The sequence below is a fragment of the Stigmatopora argus genome, chromosome 17 (genome assembly GCF_051989625.1).
Source record: "Stigmatopora argus isolate UIUO_Sarg chromosome 17, RoL_Sarg_1.0, whole genome shotgun sequence".
Lineage (NCBI taxonomy): Eukaryota > Metazoa > Chordata > Actinopteri > Syngnathiformes > Syngnathidae > Stigmatopora > Stigmatopora argus.
The window spans coordinates 1,876,216-1,896,818 of NC_135403.1; the positions used below are offsets into that span (position 1 = coordinate 1,876,216).

The 20,603-nt window shown below is 42.6% G+C and overlaps 1 protein-coding gene across 5 annotated transcripts in view; it reads right to left on the reverse strand.

Annotated features, from left to right (window-relative positions):
• abcd3a (ATP-binding cassette, sub-family D (ALD), member 3a) overlaps positions 1–20,603 on the reverse strand; it is a 142,735-nt gene that overhangs the window by 116,615 nt on the left and 5,517 nt on the right. For 2 of the 5 annotated variants that reach the window (XR_013305710.1, XM_077623774.1), the window contains exons 2-6: positions 19,591–19,627; positions 19,415–19,513; positions 8,184–8,272; positions 7,042–7,111; positions 2,043–2,140 (exon numbers count right to left, since the gene is read on the reverse strand). Coding sequence is in view for 4 of the 5 variants with exons in the window: in XM_077623774.1 (XP_077479900.1) it covers positions 2,043–2,140; positions 7,042–7,111; positions 8,184–8,272; positions 19,415–19,513; positions 19,591–19,627 (393 nt within the window). In the remaining variant the exon portion in view is untranslated. Of the gene's footprint in view, positions 1–2,042; positions 2,141–7,041; positions 7,112–8,183; positions 8,273–15,282; positions 15,552–15,844; positions 16,980–19,414; positions 19,514–19,590; positions 19,628–20,603 lie in introns of those variants that run through there. The other 3 variants (XM_077623777.1, XM_077623775.1, XM_077623776.1) reach the window with 3 other exon arrangements.

Consider the following 20,603-nt stretch of genomic DNA (forward strand, 5'->3'; position numbering starts at 1 on the left):
AATTTCGGTGAGGCAGCTGGCCTCTCTTGTTGGGAGATCGAGGGATGGCGTTCCGACTTACATTGATGCAATTTGCATCCCCAGAGGTGTACCAGATGAGTATGCGTTGGTTAAACAAATAGCACCAGGTTGGGAGTCTATTTTTTCTTTGGGTTACTTCAAATAAGATATGGATAGGATAAACAACATCCATTACAATGTCTATAAACTTGGAAATTATACTGAGCAGAGATTTGTAGCAATGAAAGAACAGCCGGCAGCCACCAGTCTCATGGCTTTCCAGGGCCGCAAAGCGGTTGATATGCTTCTGGCAGAGCAGGGGGCGTGTGCAATGATTGGAGATCAATGTTGCACCTTTATTCCCAACGACACGTCGCCTGATGGTCCCTAACCAGAGCCGTTGAAGGCCTGCAGACCCTGAACCAGAAATGAAGAGGCATTCTGGAGTGGAACTGTCCACCATGGCAGACTGGTGAAATAAGACCTTCGGCAAGTGTAAAGAATTGGACTTTCTATGTGGTGATCTCAATGGCTGTTTTGCTACTACATTGGTACCTCGACATACGAGTGCCCCGACATACGAGCAATTTGAGATACGAGTAAAATTTTGAGCACATTTTGATATACGAGCAGACAGTGGACGCGAGAGGCTGCTCATAAGAACATCGGGGCCACTGTCTTTCTGGTCGCAACTCCCGCATGAAATGTCTCTCTGGTCGCAGATCCCTCGTGTAATGTCTCTACGAGCACTGGGCGGAGCGTTGCATTTTTTCAGTGTTTTTTTCCCGTTAGGCAGTGCGAATGGCGTATATACTACTTCTCGTTTGCAAGTGGTCGTGCATTATCCTATTGTGAGGACATTTGTGTGCATCGTTTTTGGAATATTTTGAAGGGAATACAAAAGCAAAGAACCCCCGATAGGTTACATCTGAAAGTCAGGGTGGAGACGGGGCAAATAGAGCCAACCTGGGAGAAGAAAAGCATCAAAATTTAAAACAAAATTAGAATTAAGTTTAGTGTAAGGTTAGATTAAACTTATTTTTGAGTGCGTCTGCATCGTAATCCAAGTTTATTTCAATTTGTTTATGTTATGTTACGAGCGCGTTGGGTGCAAAAAGTCACCCCTCTCCCCCCTCTCTGTCACTCTCTCTCTCCCTTCCGCGAAATCCGTCTAATTTTAGTATACAAATTAATGTTTTTAGTTCATTTCTATGGGAAACGTTCATTAGAGTTACGAGAAAATCGACATACGAGCTCAGTCCCGGAACGCATTAAGCTCGTATCTGGAGGTACCACTGTATTTTGGCGTTGTCTTATTCCCTGCTTGCGCTCTTTGCTAAACTGACTTAGAATTACTGCAATTGCACCTACAAATTCCAAATCACAAGAATTGTATCCACTTATTAAACAACCAATTGGTGAGAGCATCGATGATCAATATGAAAGCGAATTGAACGAGATTGATTTTGTTCTTCCTTATTCAGACGTTTTATTTCGTGTTCGAAGGGTACAGATATTTTTACATTAGAAGCAATATGGCTGCCACAACATCTTGAACTTCTGGTAAGAAAATTGTCTTTTCTGTCATTAAATAGCATCAGGTTCTCATCAATATAGACATTTCTTTTTGAATAATTAGATATTTTGCATTTACAAAGACAGGCATATTAACTTCCTTATGATATTGACCCTAATAATGTGCTTTTTATTCATACAGTATCTCAGAAATACCACTCGTGATGATTTTTCTTATGATTTTCCCTTCAAAGTAACATTTGTACTCCCTATTAAAACCATGAATATGGAGGTGAAAATTGTGAATCAGGGGGCGGCTTGGACGCGAGATATTGTGAAATTCAAATATTTTAGGGGAATTTTAAGGGTGCGGCTTATACGCGCGGGTGGCGAGTGAATAGGGTAATTACAGTTACATTTGTGAAATTCCAACAAGGGAAATTTAGTTCAATGAGAAGTAAGGGGGTAATGCTTACACAAATGAAGAATCATGGCATAAACAACATTGGTAATGTTGTATTACTTACTGTAAGTACTGGTCATACAGATTGTTTGTGAGCCTCTCTCGAAATCTCAACTTCAGCTCATTCAGACCCATCTTAAGAAAGTTGTTCACCAAGGCTATCTGTAAAAGAATAGATTAAATTCATTTAGCAAGTTTGGCTAGCACGCCCCCCTCACAGTTCTGAGGTCAAGGGTTCAATCGTAAGCGCGGCCTTCGTGGCTTGAGTTTGGATGTTTTTCTCGTGTCTGCGTGGTGTTTCTCCGGGTAGACTCGTTTCCTTCCATATCCCCCAAAAATGCATGGCAGGCTGATTGAACACTAAATTGTTCGTAAGTATGAGTGGGTGCAGGTGTCATTGTTACTTGCAATTTGCTCACAAACAAATCAGAATGCAATGCAAAGATTTAATTTAATAAAGCTACAATTTTCTAATGGTCCTCAAAAGAAGAAAAAACATCACACTATTTGAGATAAAACGGCGTAATGGAAACAAAAGTGAATACTTAACATTGTTGAAATAATAGATAATAGTTCTTATGATTAGCCGCACGCTACACCGGCAGGATCGATCGACCGAATCTGGGAAAAGCAAGGGGTGGGGGGGCTTTGCGTGTACATACACAACGACTGGTGCTGCAACAGTAGCATCATTAACATTCACTATTGGCCTGATTTAGAGCTCCTGGCAGTTCGGTGCAGGCCCTTCTATCTACCTACAGAGTTACTGATTGTTATTGTAATGGGTGTTTACATCCCACCGGATGCTAATGCATACCTGTCAACCTCTGCCGATAACTGCCCTTATAAATGATTATGATTCCCCTTACAAACCCCCCAAAAACCGTACAAACACCGAGAATTGGTTTTTTTCGCATTCTCCACGTGTCCGGCAGTTTTAAAGTGGCTCTTCAGATCGTAAAATCTACTCGCAGCAACTTTCACGTTTTTATTGCAAGGGACACAGAATGAGAATTGAGTGCCTCTTAACGATCCAGCCAGCATATTCACCTTGAAGTAACTCCCATTCTTTCTGGTGTCGACCCGATCCTTGAGTTCTTCGTTTCTTACTAGGTGGCTCCTCCATGCTTGCTTCCACGATATTTACTCTATGTATATCTACGCATGCACGTCATCCTTTATCGATATTGCCGTACGCACCGCTAAAAAAATACATACGATTGAGGATAATTTTTGCTGGTATACCGTGACAATAGTAACGATTGATGACAGTAGCGTCGTAAAAGGTCCTCAGCAGTGTCCTGCACACTCCAAAGGACCGTAGTCTCCTCAGTAGGTAGAGGCGGCTCTGGCCCTTTTATACAGGGTATCTATGTTTGTGGAGCAGTCTAGTTTGTTGTTGAGGTGAACACCCACGTACTTAAAAATCTCCACAATTTCAATGTCTGTACCCTGGATGTTCACCTGAGTGGTCTGTTGAGGATTCTTCTGAAAATTGATGACCATTTCCTTTGTCTTACTGTGTTGATGTAGAGGTGGTTTTTCCTACCCCAGTCAACAAAGGCTGAGATGACTCCCCTGTACTCTAGGTCGTTCCCGTCCATCACTTGTCCAACAATAGCAGTGTCATCAGAGAACTTCTGGAGGTGGCAGGTGTCTGTATTATGTTTGAAGTCTGATGTGTAGAGGGAGAAGAGGAGTGGGGAGAGGACCGTGCCTTGTGGGGCCCCCGTGCTGCAAGCTACCACATCAGACGTACAGTCCTGAAGTCTCACATATTGTGGTCTGTAAGTGAGGAAGTTGATTATCCATGCGGCTAGGTGGTTCCTTACTCGAGCCTCTTTCAGTTTCCCTCTCAGTAGAACCGGGTGAATGGTGTTGAATGCACTGGAGAGGTCAAAAAACATCATTCTCACCATGCTTCCCGTGTTCTCCAGGTGTGAAAGAGACCTGTGCATCAGATAGGTAGTAGCATCTTCCACACCAATGCCTGGACGATAGGCAAACTGCAGAGGGTCCAGCTCTGCATTCATCAGGGGGCTGAGGTGATTGAGGATGATTCTCTCAAAAGTCTTGATCAGGTGAGAGGTTAATGTTATTGGCCTGATGTGGTTTGGCTCTCTGGGGCTCTCAGTCTTTGGAACTGGGACCACACAGGAAGTTTACCACAAGGTGGGGACCTTCTGCAGATTGAGGCTGAGGTTGAAAATATGCAGAATCACTTTGGCAAGCTGATCCGCACAGTCTCTCAGTAGTCTGGAGCTGAGGCCGTCTGGACCGGTAGCCTTCCTTGCCACGATCTTCTTAAGCTGCTTTATCACCTGATCGACAGTAATGCAGAGACCGGTGGAAGAGGGGGAGGAAGAGGAGGAGAAGAGAGAGGGGGAGAGTTGCTTCTGGTCTGGGGGTCAAGGGAGTGGGGCCAGAACTGAATATATATTATATTATATTATATATATATATATATATATATTATATATATATATATATATATATATATATATATATATATATATATATATATTATAGAGCCACACCCCTCCCTCACCTTGCTGGATCCGACCATCTCTGCCTGTCCCTCACCCCCTCATACACCCCACTCCGGAGGCTAACAAGGCCACAAATAAAGTTAATAAAAACGTGGCCTGAGGACGCCCTTTCTCAGCTGCAGGACTGTTTTTCCCTGCACCATTTTGGAACTTTTTGAACACCACAACCTCCAGGACTACACAGACACTGTACTTTCCTACATCAAAAACTGCACGGACACTGTCACTGTTAATAAACGTATCCGTTTTTTTCCTTACCAAAAACCCTGGATGACCAGTGAGACACAGGCACTCATCAAATGCCATAACACCGACTTCAGGTCAGGGGACAAGTTACAATGCAGCGCTGCCAGAGCAGACCTGAAGAGAGGCATTAAAAAGGCCAAGGCAGCATATACAAGGAAAATTGAGGAGCACTTCACAGAAAATAACCCAAAGAAGATGTGGGAGGGAATACGACACATTACCAATTACAATGACAATAATGTGTCTGTTAACGCGGATGCCTCACTAGCAGAGGAACTGAACCGTTTCTCTGCCTGTTTTGGGACTGACAAATCAGACTCAGTCTCAACACATCCACCTTCACCCTGCAGCAGTACACAGAAGCTTCAGGAACATTAAGTGAGACAGGTACTGCGGACTGTGAACACCAGGAAGGCTTCTGCCCCTGACAGAGTACCTGGGAAGGTGCTCAAAGCCTGTGCTGACCAGCTGACTGGGGTTTTCACAAAGATTTTCAATTGTTCCCTCCAACAACCCATCATCCCATCCTGCCTGAAATCTGCCACCATTATCCCTGTCCCTAAAAAGCAAACCATTGACAGCATGAATGATTATAGGCCTGTTGCACTTACAGCTGTGATCATGAAGTGCTTTGAAAAGTTGGTCGCCCGCCACATCAGGGATACAATCCCTCAGTCAGTTGACCCACACCATAGAGCAAATAGGTCCACTGAGGACGCCATTGCCGTAGCTCTACACACAGCACTGAGCCACCTGGAGCACCATGTGAACTACGTGAGGATGCTTTTCATTGACTATAGCTCAGCCTTCAACACTATAATACCGGACATTTTGGCTGACAAAATCTCCCACCTTGGACTATCCTCTTCAATCTGCTGCTGGATTAAGAACTTCTTGACCAACCGACCACAAACTGTTAGACTTGGTCCCCACCTCTCTTCCTCCATTACACTGAGCACTGGCTCCCCTCAAGGCTGTGTACTGAGTCCTCTTCTGTACTCCCTGTACACATACGACTGTACACCCACCCACCAGTCTAACGCCATCATCAAATTCGCTGACGACACCACTGTGGTCGGACTCATCTCAGGAGGGGATGAGTCGGCCTACAGAGATGAGGTCAACAAACTGTCTTCGTGGTGCGCGGTGAACAATCTCACACTGAACACCACGAAAACTAAAGAAATAATCCTGGACTTTCGCAAACACGGCACAGCTCTGGCCCCACTCCTCATAAATGGAGTATGTGTAGACATGGTCCAGTCCTTTAAATTCCTGGGGGTCCACGTCACGGATAAGCTCTCATGGTCTACAAACATCACGGCAGTAGTGAAGAAGGCTCCGAAACGACTCCATTTCCTCAGGGTACTTAGGAAGAACAACTTGGGCACCAAGCTTCTGATAACCTTCTATAGAACCACTGTAGAGAGCATCCTGGCGTACTGCATCACAGTGTGGTACGCTGGAAGCACGGCGGCAGACAAAAAGGCCATGCAGAAAGTGATTAACACTGCCCAGAGGATTGTCGGCTGCTCTCTGCCCTCACTGGAAGACATTGCCAGCCCTCGTTACCTCAGCAGAGCCAGGAACATCATAGGGGACCCTTACCACCCTGGTCACAATCTGTTCCAGCTGCTGCCCTCTGGCAGACGCTATAGGTCCCACAAAGTACGGACAAATAGGCTTAAGGACAGTTTTTCCCCACATCCATCAGAACTCTAAATTTGCGGTAACACAACACACATTCCCTTCTGAGGTAATATGAAAAGATGTTTGGGTGGTGATCTGCCTCCTACTAGCTGACTGAAGGTAAGTGAAAGACAGTGAGAGGTAAGTGTCCTGTATCCATAACAGCAGAATGCCAAATTACAAGTCTGTAACTATCACTTATTTAGGTCTTTTGCCGAGTAAACGCAGCTTATGGAGAAGCACCCCCAATTTCGTCATACGCAGTTTCTGGGTGTGATGACAAGTAGGCTTTTTTGTTGTTGTTGTTGTTGATAATGACGACAAGGCCTATGTCCGATTATTACTTCAAGCGAAAGGCAGACTACACCCTACACTGATCAACAGTCAGTTGTAGGCCAGACAGAGAGAGAAGGGACCATCAGCACTCACAATCACACCGCCACCAGTGGGAATCGATCTCACGCCTGCCCACAACAAATTAAGGCAAGTGAACCTCTACACCACGAGGCGGCAGGGTTGAATATGCACAGCATTTATGTAAATTGGTAAAACAAAAATCTAGTGAACAAGTACACTTACAAGTGGCATGAATCGGATGAAGCTGAACAAAAAGGTCTTGAAATCTTTCGTTGAGCGCCCAATTATCGCACTGCAAAATACAGAGACAAAAGGAAGAGTTGGACAACTTAATCACTGGATTTTATGCATTTTAGAAATGCTGAACCAGCAACACTTGGCCCTTCCAATGTGGAACTGGCATGTTCTGACAATACCAGGGTGGGTGTTAGATTAGATTAAATTAGATTTGAATAGGACAGATTCCATTGAATAGTATAAATTTGAATCGAATTGATTCAAATAATCTAATCTGGGAGTGCAATCTCCTCGTGAAGAATCAAAATTTAAGGTTGAGGGTGCCTCATTCATCCAGGTAATATCATTCTCAGGACAATTAAACCACCACAGCTGGAGTTTTCGGTTGTCTCTGAAAGTATTTCACCTCTTATTCAAACCAGTCTTGATGCAACAAGGCTTTAGTAAGGATAGCACTAGCTAGGCTAACACTCCCCTAGCTAAGCCTTGCAGCATGAACTAATGCTCAGACGGGTGTTAAAAATATTATTATTTTTTTTTTTACGTTCCATTTTTTTTCATTAATTCATCTTCCATACCACTAATCCTCACAAGGGTTGTGCAGGGTGCTGGAGACTATCCGAGCCAACCACAGGTTGTGGACACCCCGAATTGGTTGCCAGCCAATCAATGAAACAGACACGCACTCACGCTCACAATCACACTTCCACCGAGTGGGAATTAATCCCTGACTGCCCCCAGTGAAGTCAGGCAGAAGAACCACTGCAACATTGGGTGGCCCTCATTCAAATTTGTCAGTCTTTACTTTCATCCAATCCAATATAATATTCATTTTTAATTTGAGTTTACAGCAACTTTGATAGGTGTGCAAAAATCTGTGAAAGAAGGACTTTAAGTCTTTAAGACTTTAAGTCATGAGTTATATAGCCCTTACCCTCTTGCTACTGTGACAGTGAAATTTCCCGAATACGGGATGAATAAAGTTATCTAATCTAATCTAATTTAATAAATTACTCAAAAGGCTTCAATAAATATACTGTACTATATGCTAAATTATAACTTTATATCAAATTTGTTTGAATGAGGCTCCGGAACTAAGATGAGTTTGAAGCACGTATTAAACTGACCTTTCAATCATGGTACCATTCTGAATCATCCACACGTCACAGTAGGTCCTCGCTACCAACATTACAGCAATAAGGATCAGGTACCCAGTCTGTGATGAAAGAAAAAGACAAAACTAAAAGTTACAAGGGTTAATTAAGCATTAACAGTAATTGTGCTATCAAAGCCATGTTTGTTTGTTTGTTTAAAATGTTACTCAAGCTTGTCTACAAATTTAAACAAGATTATGGGTGGAGACATTCCACTGTATATTTTATGTGAAATGGAGATAGAGCCAGTAAAAATATGTTTTTACATTTGTGCAAATGACATTAAAAAATACAATCTGGACAAAACAACATAGAAGATGAAATTGTGTATTTGAGTCATATTAGCAATTTATTCCATGCAGCAATTCATTCATTCATCCACCGTACTGCTGATCCTCACGAGGGTCACGGGGTGCTTTTGCTTATCCTAGCCACTATGGGCAAAATGTAGGGTACATCCTGAATTGGTGTACAGCTGCCATCTCAGTTGAAGTTACTAAAACATGAAGTGAATACTTAAAACCTCATTAACCAATAATATTCATGAAGTGTCAGGCCCCGGACCAGACTGGTGGCTGGTTGTGCCTGTCACCCAATCAAAGACCCAGCCCCTAATCACTCAAGGGCTTCCAGGTGTAATTCATCAGCCAGTGAGGAGTACAGACGCTCCCCTACTTACGAACGAGTTAGGTTGCGAGCGATTGTTCATAAGTTGAATTTGTTTGTAAGTTGATTCAGTGCTATATTTTGTATTATAATTTATGTTTAAGGCCTATATAAGTATAGTGAAGGTTTATATAAGTGCATTTGTATGTTTAAGGCTTGTATAAGTAACACGCATTGGTTTGTACTAAATAAAATGGAGAGAATATGTACAGTACTGTATAGAGAGATTTATGTATTAGAAACTGGCCGAAAGAAGTGATCCAACGACGATTGCACAGTTTTCTTCTTTTTTTCATCATAAATGATGCGGTAGCACTGTATGGCATCATTCAATTGATTTGCAAACTTTGTGCAACGTTCAATATTTGGGTCCTGCTGCTCGATCTTTCTGTTTATAAATGGTTCTGACGGTCGAACGATTCAAGTTGTATGCCCGTACAACGCTCACCACTCTCACGCGCATCAAGCTTCGTTATTATTGCCACTCGTTTCAAATGAAATGGCTTGCCTCTTCCTTGCACCTCCCTCACTAGAAGCCTTTCGCTTTTCACCAACCATATTGAATAATGGCTGCACGAGATATTTCATGATAAAAATGAAAAAGGTTCTTTGCGCACTGAAGATGCGTCACGCACTTACGCAACGTACGCACTGCAACGAACAGGGCAGAGGAAGGTGGATGCTGGGTGAGCTGAGCGCTCACAGCGCCAGGCGTCGGTATTAGCGGAGGAAAGAAGCACTACACGGAAAAAGGTGCACAATACAAAATCGAACTTACGAACATTTTTCGACATAAACGCAATTTAAATAAAAAAAAAAAAATCAGACTTAGGCTTGTCGTCATCATTGACTAGACAAAAACCTAATTGTCATCATACCCAGCTGCGTATGACGAAATTGAAGGTGCTTCTCCACGAAGTGCACTTTTCTCAGGCAAGAGTTCAGACTTGCTGGCATTCTGCCGTGATGGATACATCGCATCACCTCCCGAGCGCAACCAGCTCCCGGCGACTGCGAAGGATTGCCTCACCGATGCCAACAAAGAATAAAATGGATCACTTACCTCCCACTGTCTTCCTTACTTACCTAGTCAGCCAGCAGGAGGCAGATCGCCGCCCAACGTCCTTCATCTATCCTCACCCCGAAGTTGTTACACCGAGGGGATTGTGTGTCGTGCTGCTGCAGTTTAGAGTCCTGATGGCTGTGGGGAAGAAGCTGTCCTTAAGCCTCTTTGTCCGTGCCTTGTGAGACCGGTAGCGCCTGCCAGAGGGAAGCAGCTGGAACAGGTCGTGACCAGGGTGGTCCGGGTCCCCAACAATGTTCCGAGCTCTGCTGATGTAACGAGGGCTGGCAATATCTTCCAGTGAGGGCAGAGAGCAGCCGACGATCCTCTGGGCAGTGTTGATCACTCTCTGCATGGCCTTTTTGTCTGCTGCCGTGCTTCCAGCGTACCACACTGTGATGCCGTATGCCAGGATGCTCTCCACAGTGACTTTATAGAAGGTTACCAGAAGCTTAGTGTCCAAGTTATTCCTCCTGAGTACCCTCAGGAAATGGAGTCTTTTCTGGGCCTTCTTCACTACTGCCGTGGTGTTTGTGGACCAGGAGAGCTTGTCCGTGACGTGGACCCCCAGGAATTTAAAGGACTGGACCCTGTCTACACGAACTCCATTTATGAGGAGTGGGGCCAGATCTGTGCTCTGTTTGTGGAAGTCCAGGATTATTTCTTTAGTTTTTGTGTTGTTCAGTGTGAGGTTGTTCATCAAGCACCACGAAGACAGTTTGTTGACCTCGTCTCTATAGGCCGCCTCATCCCCTTCTGAGATGAGTCCGACCACAGTGGTGTCATCAGCAAATTTGATGATGTAGTTGGACTCGTGGGTTGGTGTACAGTCATAAGTGTACAGGGAGTACAGAAGAGGACTCAGTACACAGCCTTGAGGGGAGCCAGTGCTCAGTGTAATGGAGGAAGAAAGGTGGGAACCAAGTCTAACAGTTTGTGGTCGGTTGGTTAGGAAGTTCTTTATCCAACAGCAGATGGAGGAGGATAGTCCGAGGTGGGAGAGTTTGTTAGTCAGAATGTCCGGTTTCATGGTGTTGAAGGCTGAGCTATAGTCAATGAAAAGCATCCTCACGTAATTCCCATGGTGTTCCAGGTGTCTCAATGCTGTATGTAGAGCAATGGTGATAGCATCCTCAGTGGACCTGTTAGCTCTATAAGCAAACTGGTGAGGGTCAACTGAGGGAGAGCTTGTATTCCTGATATGGCGGGCTATCAACTTTTCAAAGCACTTCATGATCACAGGTGTGAGAGCAACAGGCCTATAATCATTCATGCTGTCGATAGTTGGCTTTTTGGGGACAGGAATAATGGTGGCAGATTTCAGGCAGGATGGAATGATGGATTGTTGCAGGGAACAATTGAAGATTTTTGTGAAGACTCCAGCCAGCTGGTCAGCACAGGCTTTGAGCACCTTCCCAGGTACTCCATCAGGTCCAGCAGCCTTCCTGGTATTCACAGACCGCATTTCCAGTCTCACTTCCTCTTCCTGGAACTTCAGTGTATTGCTGCAGGATAGTGGCGGGGGTGTTGAGACTGGGTCTGATTTGTCAGTCTCAAAGCGGGCAAAGAAACGGTTCAGTTCCTCCGCTAGTGAGGCATCTGCGTTAACAGACATATTATTGTTATTGTAGTTGGTAATATGTCGTATTCCATGCCACATCTTCTTTGGGTTATTGTCTGTGAAGTGCTCCTCAATTTTCTTAGTATATTCTGCCTTGGCCTTTTTAATGCCTCTTTTCAGATCAGCTCTGGCAGCTCTATATTTCATCTTGTCCCCTGATCTGAAAGCGGTGTTACGGCATTTGATGAGTGCCTGAGTCTCCTTGGTCATCCAGGGTTTTTGATTTGGAAAAACCCGTATTTGTTTATTCCTAGTGACATTGTCCATGCAGTTTTTGATATAGGAGAGCACAGCGTCCGTATAGTCCTGGAGGTTGTCGTGTTCAAAGAGTTCCCACTTGGTGCGGAAAAAACAGTCCTGCAGCTGAGAAAGGGCATCCTCGGGCCAAGTTTTAATTGTCTTTATTTGTGGTCTTGTTTGCCTCCGGAATGGAGTGTATGCTGGGGTGAGGGCTAGACAGAGGTGATCTGATCCAGCTAGGTGAGGGAGGGAAGTGGCTTTGTAAGCATGTTTAATGTTAGAATAAACATGGTCAAGAGTTTTGTCTCCCCTCGTGTGACATTTTACGTATTGGATAAACTTAGGTAGAACAGTCTTTAAACATGCTCTGTTGAAGTCACCAGCAACAATACAGACTCCATCGGGATGGTCAAGCTGTTGTTTGTTTAAAGCCATTAGCAGGAGGTTTAATGCCGTGTTGACGTTAGCATCAGGAGGAATATAAACCGCTGTTACTATGACGACGGCTAGCTCTCTCGGTAGGTAGAAGGGCCTACACCGTACTGCCAATAGCTCTAAGTCCGGAGAACAGTGAGTGTCAATAATCCTACTGTCACCACACCATTCATTATGTATGAACAAGCCAAGTCCTCCTCCTCTGCTTTTGCCTGTTAGTTCCTTTGAACGATCGTTCCGAAAAAGCGTTCGGCTAGCTAGCGAAACCGCCGCGTCCGGGATTTGCTGGTGTAGCCACGTTTCCGTGATGAGGATAATGTTACAGTTCTTAACAAAGCTGTTGGTGGCAATTCGAAGTTCCAACTCGTCCATTTTGTGGGTGATGGATCTGGCGTTGGTCAAAAAGATACTCGGGAGCGGTGCTCAGTGTGGTTGTTGACTTAGCTTAGCAGCAAGGCCCGCCCGACAACCGCGCTTTTGCTTCCTTTCTCTCCGCCGCCTTCGCCTCCTTCGTCGTGCTTTGAGTGGGCTGACTATCCACGGAGGTCCCGGAGGTCTCGAGATGTCCTCGGGGATATCGTAGGTTCATTGGTAGTTCGTTGTGACATCGGATATATCGCATCTCCTTCCGATAGCAATTAAGTCGTGGCGACTGTAGGAAAAGTTTGCCTCGCAGATGTTGGTAAAAAACGATAGGATTGAGAAAAGAATACACCAAACTGGAAAGCCAAAAGCCGCTGCATCCGTGTGCGCCGCCATGTTCTTTCACTGACGCACATCCACATTTGCAGACATGTTCGTATGTACCGTTGTTCGTAAGTAGGGGAGCGTCTGTATTTAAAGCCACCAAGAACATGACCACACTGCTGGATTGTCTTAATCAGTTTACTGTTAAGTACCCGATCGCACTATCTCCTTGCTTGCCTCTACTGATCTCTGACCTCTTGTTATGCTCTCAGGATCCCGATCACGCTCAGCCCCACGACCACGAACCACGATTTCGCTCTCACGCGTTGTAACGTTCGCTCTGGACTCCACAACGTACTCCTTGGGTACCGACCTTCCTGCCACGACTAACGACTTGCCTACGTTACTCCCTTTTGTTCCTCTGTCTCTTGGACGCTTTAAATAAAAGTTCCACATCCAGACTTGCTGCCTTTGCCTGCTTTGGGGTCCTACGTCCCTGATCGTAACGTAAAGAAAATCAGTTACTACAGTGCTATAACTGTTTTATTGTCCACAATGCTCTTCTGAAGATTAATATTACGTTTGTGCTATTTACCTTTGTTGTGCTAATTGTGTTAATTTGCAAAGGATGTCTTATAAGTTTCAAGTCTTATAAATAACAGTTCATCTTATGTGTTTCAGTATAAGTGATTTGTTTCTTCACATTTGGTGGTCTTACAAAAATAAATATTCACAAAGGTTTAGCAGAGAAATGAATATCATCCACTGTGAAAGGTGAAAGGAAATCCGTAATCGCTTTCTCTTTGAAATTTCGAGACTGATAGGTTCACCCATAGGCATTCCCAAATGCACGCACAAATAAAGAGAAAAGACAATCTTCTGGATTTTTCTTGCAAGGAGAAATCGAACCATTCAGGTCTAGTCCCCGGTTCGTTCTGGCATCAAACGCTTCTTTTCCTTGTTTATTAACTTCAAGGACCCTAGTTACAATGGACGTGTCAACTCTCAAGGGAGGGGTGGGAAACAGAAGTGAGACGTCAAATAGTCAAAACAAATGAAGGTCATGTGCAGCCGAAGGATCTTCTCCACATTCCAGCAGTCCAGGTGGATTCAGCTTCCCTTTTGTGAAGTCTAATTAAGGAGCAAAGCATTTACTTCGTTGCAAGCAGGCATTTCAGATGTAGTAAGCGAAGCACTTTCTTCATTTCAAGCAAATATATAATAATGTAACATACCTGTCAACCTCTGCCGATAACTGCCCTTATAAATGATTATTGATTCCCCTTACAAACCCCAAAAACCGGGGTTTGTAAGGGGAATCAATAATCATTTATAAGGGCAGTTATCAGCAGAGGTTGACAGGTATGAATAACCCTAACAGAGACTTTCAAGGTTTTCTAGAGAGATTTGTACTGTCCAGTATCGAAATCATTTGAGTCCTCAGTTTGTAACGCTGCTTCTCACAGCTGCTCTTTTGTGTTCGATCCATGGCTTGAGTCCATCTTCCAAGCTTTCATACCCACATCCTGTTGTCATTTGCATTAGGTTTCCTATGTATAGCTAAATGGTGATGTTTCTTTGACTATTGAGTGTTTTAATGGATAAAAGACCTGTAACTTGTAAGCACATGAAAGTCAACTGCCTCGCCACTTGTCTGGGTGTGAAATATAGAATGTATTTCCCATGTACGTATTCATTTATATATATTATGTAGTCACTAGAATATAATTTTACTGACACCTACAGGTCAAGGCCTGTCATCACTTTGTATATAGCACACCTCCCCTTTTGTATTACCGCCTAAAGTTTGTCTCCGCCTACTTCTATTGAATACCTTCACCGACCGTTCGGACGGCGTATCTGGCCGGGAGACGTCTCTACATGAACATGGGTTCTGCCCACCCCCACCCGGATACGAAGGGTGGGGGCTACAGAAAAACAAAGAAAGCAAGCGGGGAGCAGCCATTTTGAGATGCGTTCAGGAGCGTCTCTCCCCATATAACATTCATCGGCCGGGAGTCAAAAACTACATGTTTGATGCTTCCTCTGTATGAAGATTATTGTTAAGGATGACAGCTTTAACATTTTGGTGCAGAGAACCCGAAATTCTTCTCTGGTTTCTGGCCACGGCAGATCGACAGAAGGATTGATGGCTAGACGTCGGCTACTCCAGTCTTGAGAGAGGGCGATCTGGCCTGCTGGCCCGGGAACAGATTACAAATTATCCTTTCGTACAGAGGAGGCACCAAAAACGGTAGAGCACTTTTAAAATTAATTTGTAGAATCCAACTCAGCATAAGACCCCATTTTTCTTACGAGAAGAAAAATGCTCCATTTGTCAGAGAAAAAGTTGCGTATACCGTTCCCTGTGAGTCGAGGAAGCGTTCTCTGTGTGTCGGAGAAATACGTAAAGGTATATAGCAGGATTGAGGCTGTGTGTTGGCCTATCTCCAAGAAAGGCCCTGCCTTTCTGGATGATTCACAATCCACGAGGTCTGGCTGAACAACAACAGGCAGACAGAGGAGGAGGTAGCGCCTCCCCGGCCAGGGACTTCAAGAGTTGTGTTAAAAATATAGAAGAAAAATAGTTATACTGTGCCAAGAGAATGAAAGCTCGATATAAAGAAAAAAAAGAAATAGAATAAAAACTATAAATGCATGCAAGTAATCTTCATATCAATAGTTATATATATATATATATATATATATATATATATATATATATATATATACACAACTATTCATATGAAGATTACTTGGGTCTACTTAGACGGATAAATAGGATAATAAAATAAGTATCTAAGAGATGCTGGATTGGGACAGGACGCCCCAGAGAGAGAACAGGATAGGGGGGTGAAAAGCGCAAAGAAGGAAAAAAAGGGCCGAGCCCAGAAAGAAAGGAAAAATGGCATCTCAGGTTACCTAACACCACACGATGAAGCAAGGAGGAGCAGTAATAGAGAGATAAAGAACAGAGTGAGAGACAGAAAATTGACAATATAACATATTAGTGAAAAATTATGGGTCCTCTAATAAACATTGAAATGTATCATTAGGAAATTATTAAGAAATTTGCTAAGTAGAAGGTTAATTTCTCTAAATTTTAATTGTGGTTAGAGTGAGCTACAAAAAATGTCTCTTATTTTAAATAAACACAAGCTTGGAGCAGAATAGGAATTCAGCTAGCGCAATTCAACTAGCAGAATTTAGCTATTTTAGCAAAAAGAGAGTGATTTGCGATTTAGACTTAAGTATTAAGACTCATTTAGAATATTAATGATATCAAACATGAAGATAACAATGCATAAATGGCATTCATCCAAATCATTAATGATATCAAACATGAAGACAATGTAGAAATGGCATTTATCCAAATTATTAGGTAAATTGTACCTGACAAGTTTAGATAAAATAATTAATTTAGGATAGGCATGATTTCCCTGGGATGGAATAAACATCATGTATGTTCAGTGCACGGGATTTACGTTTTTACCCATCAGGAGATGTAATATGCTTTAACGGTGAGTCATATTAATGACTATTAGAATATCATGGATTGCATTAGCATCAAACAATTGATGTCAACCAAACCACGTTAACCTATTTCTTTAGAGAATGATTAGTGCTAATAGGACAGCAAAAGGTGGTTAGCTGCCAAGAAGCCCGAGACTGGGGATGGCGCTCTCCACTGGTGATAGAAAAAATTGCAGACCACTGCTGTCTGATTATGAGTGTGAGCGTGAATGGTTGTTTGTCTTTTTGTGTTTTTGATTGGCAGACCACCGAGATATAATCAATCGATCAGATATCAAGGTGGAAAATTATTTAGAAATTTAAAATCAATTTCCGAAATTGCCAATAAGCCTTTTTCAATGGATGGCAATGAAAAATTAAGGAAAATTATTTAGTGCAATGAAATTTTTTGATGAAAATGCAGCAGCAATACTCCAAATGTGAAACTTGAAGTGGAGGAACAAATCTGCTATGCAAAATTTGGGAGCACTGAGAAAAACAAAGACAGTGAATGATATGAAATTCCAAAGAACCATTGTGTTGGGGTAATCATTATTATAAATGTGTTTGCAATGAATATAAAGCCTTATAATATACATGCTTACTATATTAATCAATATATTTGCTTATTAGGAATAGTAATGCTCATCCTAAATGTGTAACTATATTAAACAATATAGTTATATGTGTTGATCGCTTTCAACGAAGACAAACGCCTACGCCAAGGTCGAGAGATACGAGTTCGAAAGGACATAAAACAATCCACTGAGTTCTTGCTCCGAGGACTGATTACTGGAAGATACGCGTCGACCTCTTCCCCAGATGTGAGTTCAACAGGGAAGATCGGTGAAGGACGCTTAAATTGTTGTTGGCTCAACGGATGGCTATCAATCAACTTGTATATTGTTTTTCCTTTGTGACGCTTGATATGGAATTGTTTTGTTTCTTGCTTACGCAATTGGATCGATTACTCGCATATTGTTTTAATTTGTGACGCCAGGTTGACGCTTGGTTTGCTTGATTATGGAATAGTTTTGTTTCTTGCTTACGCAAATGGAATCGATAACCTTGTAATTGTTTTGATTTGAAGCCTTAAATAGGCAGGACATAATGCCGCTCTTTAGAATAATCTTGGGTGGGGCGAGCTGCCGGATGTATTCTCTTCTTGCAAGAATTAAATGTGATGTGACTACAGATGCCTTTTTTATTGAAAGCTGAATTGGAAAAACCTAAGGATAAACCTACAATTGGATGAACCTAACACATTGATTTATAGTGATAATGGCATCCAAATTGTGTTAACAGAATAATTGAGGGGATTGACAAAAGGTTCCATATTTCGTTATGAAATCATTGCGCATTTAATCATTAAACGCTGTTTTCGGCTGGATTTGACCGAATTTGAGAGCATTTTGAGCCGTTTGGCGAATGGACGCATATAGACGTTTTTTTGCCCCCATCGCAACATCATCGCGACAGTTTACCGAGGAATTCACTTCGCTGGGCTCGGTTATAATACTAGTATTTGTATTTAATCATTAAACGTTTTCGGCTGGATTTGGCCGAATTTGAGAGCATTTTGAACCGTTTGGCGAATGGACGTATAAAGACGTTTTTTTGCCCCCATCGCGACTTGGGCTGCCATGCCCGCCCAAGAGTGCTTATTCCCGGGCTGCCATTGACAGTAGAATAATAAATTGAGAGTGATGAGCGGCAAAGGGAAATGAATCATTGATTTTTACTATAATTTGGACAACGCCGGCGGCGGGCCGGATTAAAAATCATATGTGCAGTATATGGCCCGTGGGCCAAGTTTGAAAAACTTGTACACACACAATCCGGGGGCGGGGTGAGCCATTCAGCGACCTGGCCGTCTGTCAAACGTCCGTCGGCGAAACGTCTTTAGGAGAATCATCCGGTCACGGCTTTTGATATTACAGTCATACCTCGACATACGAGTTCCCAGACATATGAGATACGAGTAAAATTTCGGGCAAATATTTATCTTGAGATACGAGACAAATTTTGATATACGAGCATACAGCGGACGCGAGAGGCTGCTCATAAGAAAATCATGGGCACTGTTTCTGATCGCAACTCCCTCGTGTAATGTCTCTCTGGTCGCAACTCCCTCGTGTAACGTCTCTGGTCGCAACTCCCTCGTGTAATGTCTCTACGAGCACTGGGCGGAGCGTTGCATTTTTTCAGTGTTTTTTTTCCCGTTAGTCAGTGCGAATGGCATATATACTACTTTCTCGTTGGCAAGTGGTCGTGCGTTATCCTATTGTGAGGACATTTGTGTGCATCATTTTGGGAATATTTTGAAGGGAAGACAAAAGCAAATAACCCTCGATAGGTTGCAACTGAAAGTCAGGGTGAGAAGAAAGGTATAAAAATTTAAAACAAAATTAGAATTAGGTTTAGTGTAAGGTTAGATTAAACTTATTTTTGAGTGTGTTTACAACGTAATCCAAGTTCATTTAAATTAGCTTATGTTATGTTACGAGCGCGTTGCCGTGCAAAAGTCGCCCCCCACCCCCTCTCTCTCTGTCCCTCTCTCTCTGTCCCTCTCTCTCCCCTCCGCGAAATCCGTCTAATTTTAGTACTATTAAACACATTTCAGTACTATTAAACCACTAGTTATTTGTTACTTTGTTAATAGGTGGCGAATTAGTTTTTGGTGTTTTTTTCAGATGGTTGGAACGAATTAATTTGTTTTTAGTTCATTCCTATGGGAAACGCTCATTTTGAGTTACGAGTAAATCGACATACGAGCTCAGTCCCGGAACGAATTAAGCTCGTATCTCGAGGTACCACTGTACAGCCACACTCATTGTCTTAAAACCACACCTTTCTGAAAACGAGTGATCATTTTAAGGCTGTTATGACCAAAATGTTTAATTCCCTGGTAAATGTGCTCGAAACATTCAAAGCTTTACAGCGGTCACTGTTGGGGCACAATCAAGAATTCACTCTTACCTCCATGCAAAGTATTTGAGGAACCATCATCTTCAATATCCGTAGAATTTGAAGAAAAAAATATGTGTCAAGGCCTGCCCGTTCCTTTTTGCCATCCTTCTGTATGGAACACAAGACAAAAAAATTTTGGTCATCATTATAAAAGCCCTCTCACTGTATAATATTAATCAACTTACCTTCAAGTTAAACATCAAATTTGAGCTTTGTTTTAGACTGCAAGAAAGGGCAAAAAAAGTTAAATCTCAAACAAAACTAAGTGTTCCTTTGACCAGTAGCAGTTAACATTCCATTCGTAATTGGTGTTCATTTTTGTCTCTGACCAAGGGGCGATGGCTATGGTGGGGAACTGAATCCTCGGTATAGTTTTAACAAACCTGCTGTAGTGGAGATTGCCACTGGAGTTTTGAGTTTTGAAACCAAGTAATGACTAGTACCTTGCATTATGAACGTGCTCAATTTTACCATCAAAATACACCTGTTCACATTCTGACACAGAATGGTCTTCATGGTAACATCATTGCATCAAGACATAAAATGGGAGTGAAAATTTGCACCACAATAATTAAGTCATGATCTCAATTTAAAATATATAAAAATGTACAACTTTCTGGGCCAGGCCTCCCAACCAGGATGAATACAGAGGTTTCCTGTAAACTATTTCAAAATAATAAAAATTATAGAATGCGGAATACATCAATTCACGTCGGTTCGAAAAGGACTAGTTTTCTCATAAAAGTATAGTTTTGTGTATATATGCATTTACTAGCACAAGTGAACATGGTCGCGTTTGCAAACCCAGAAGTAAATGACTGTCCACAAACAAGTAAGGAAACTCAATTATTTGCCTTGTTTTTGCTACATCTGTGCTGGGGGTTCTTTGATTGAAGATAGTCACAACTGTCGTGCTATTGTTTTCACATTACATCCAATGAGAAACTTGACAAAACAAGTTTTCAACACTGAGTGCTTGTCAGGAAGAACAATATTAAAAAGTAAAATAACTTAAAAGAAAGATTTGAGCGTGCAACACAGGCAATAATGCAATTCCTACCAGCGAGCTTTCAAGTGCTCACTGTGACTTGCAAGTGCAGTGGATTTTGGTCAATCTTAAAAATCCTGTATATTGAATCTGGTATAAGTGTATGTAGACGCTGGCAGTGTTTGTTGGGCAAAGATGGGCATCTTTAAA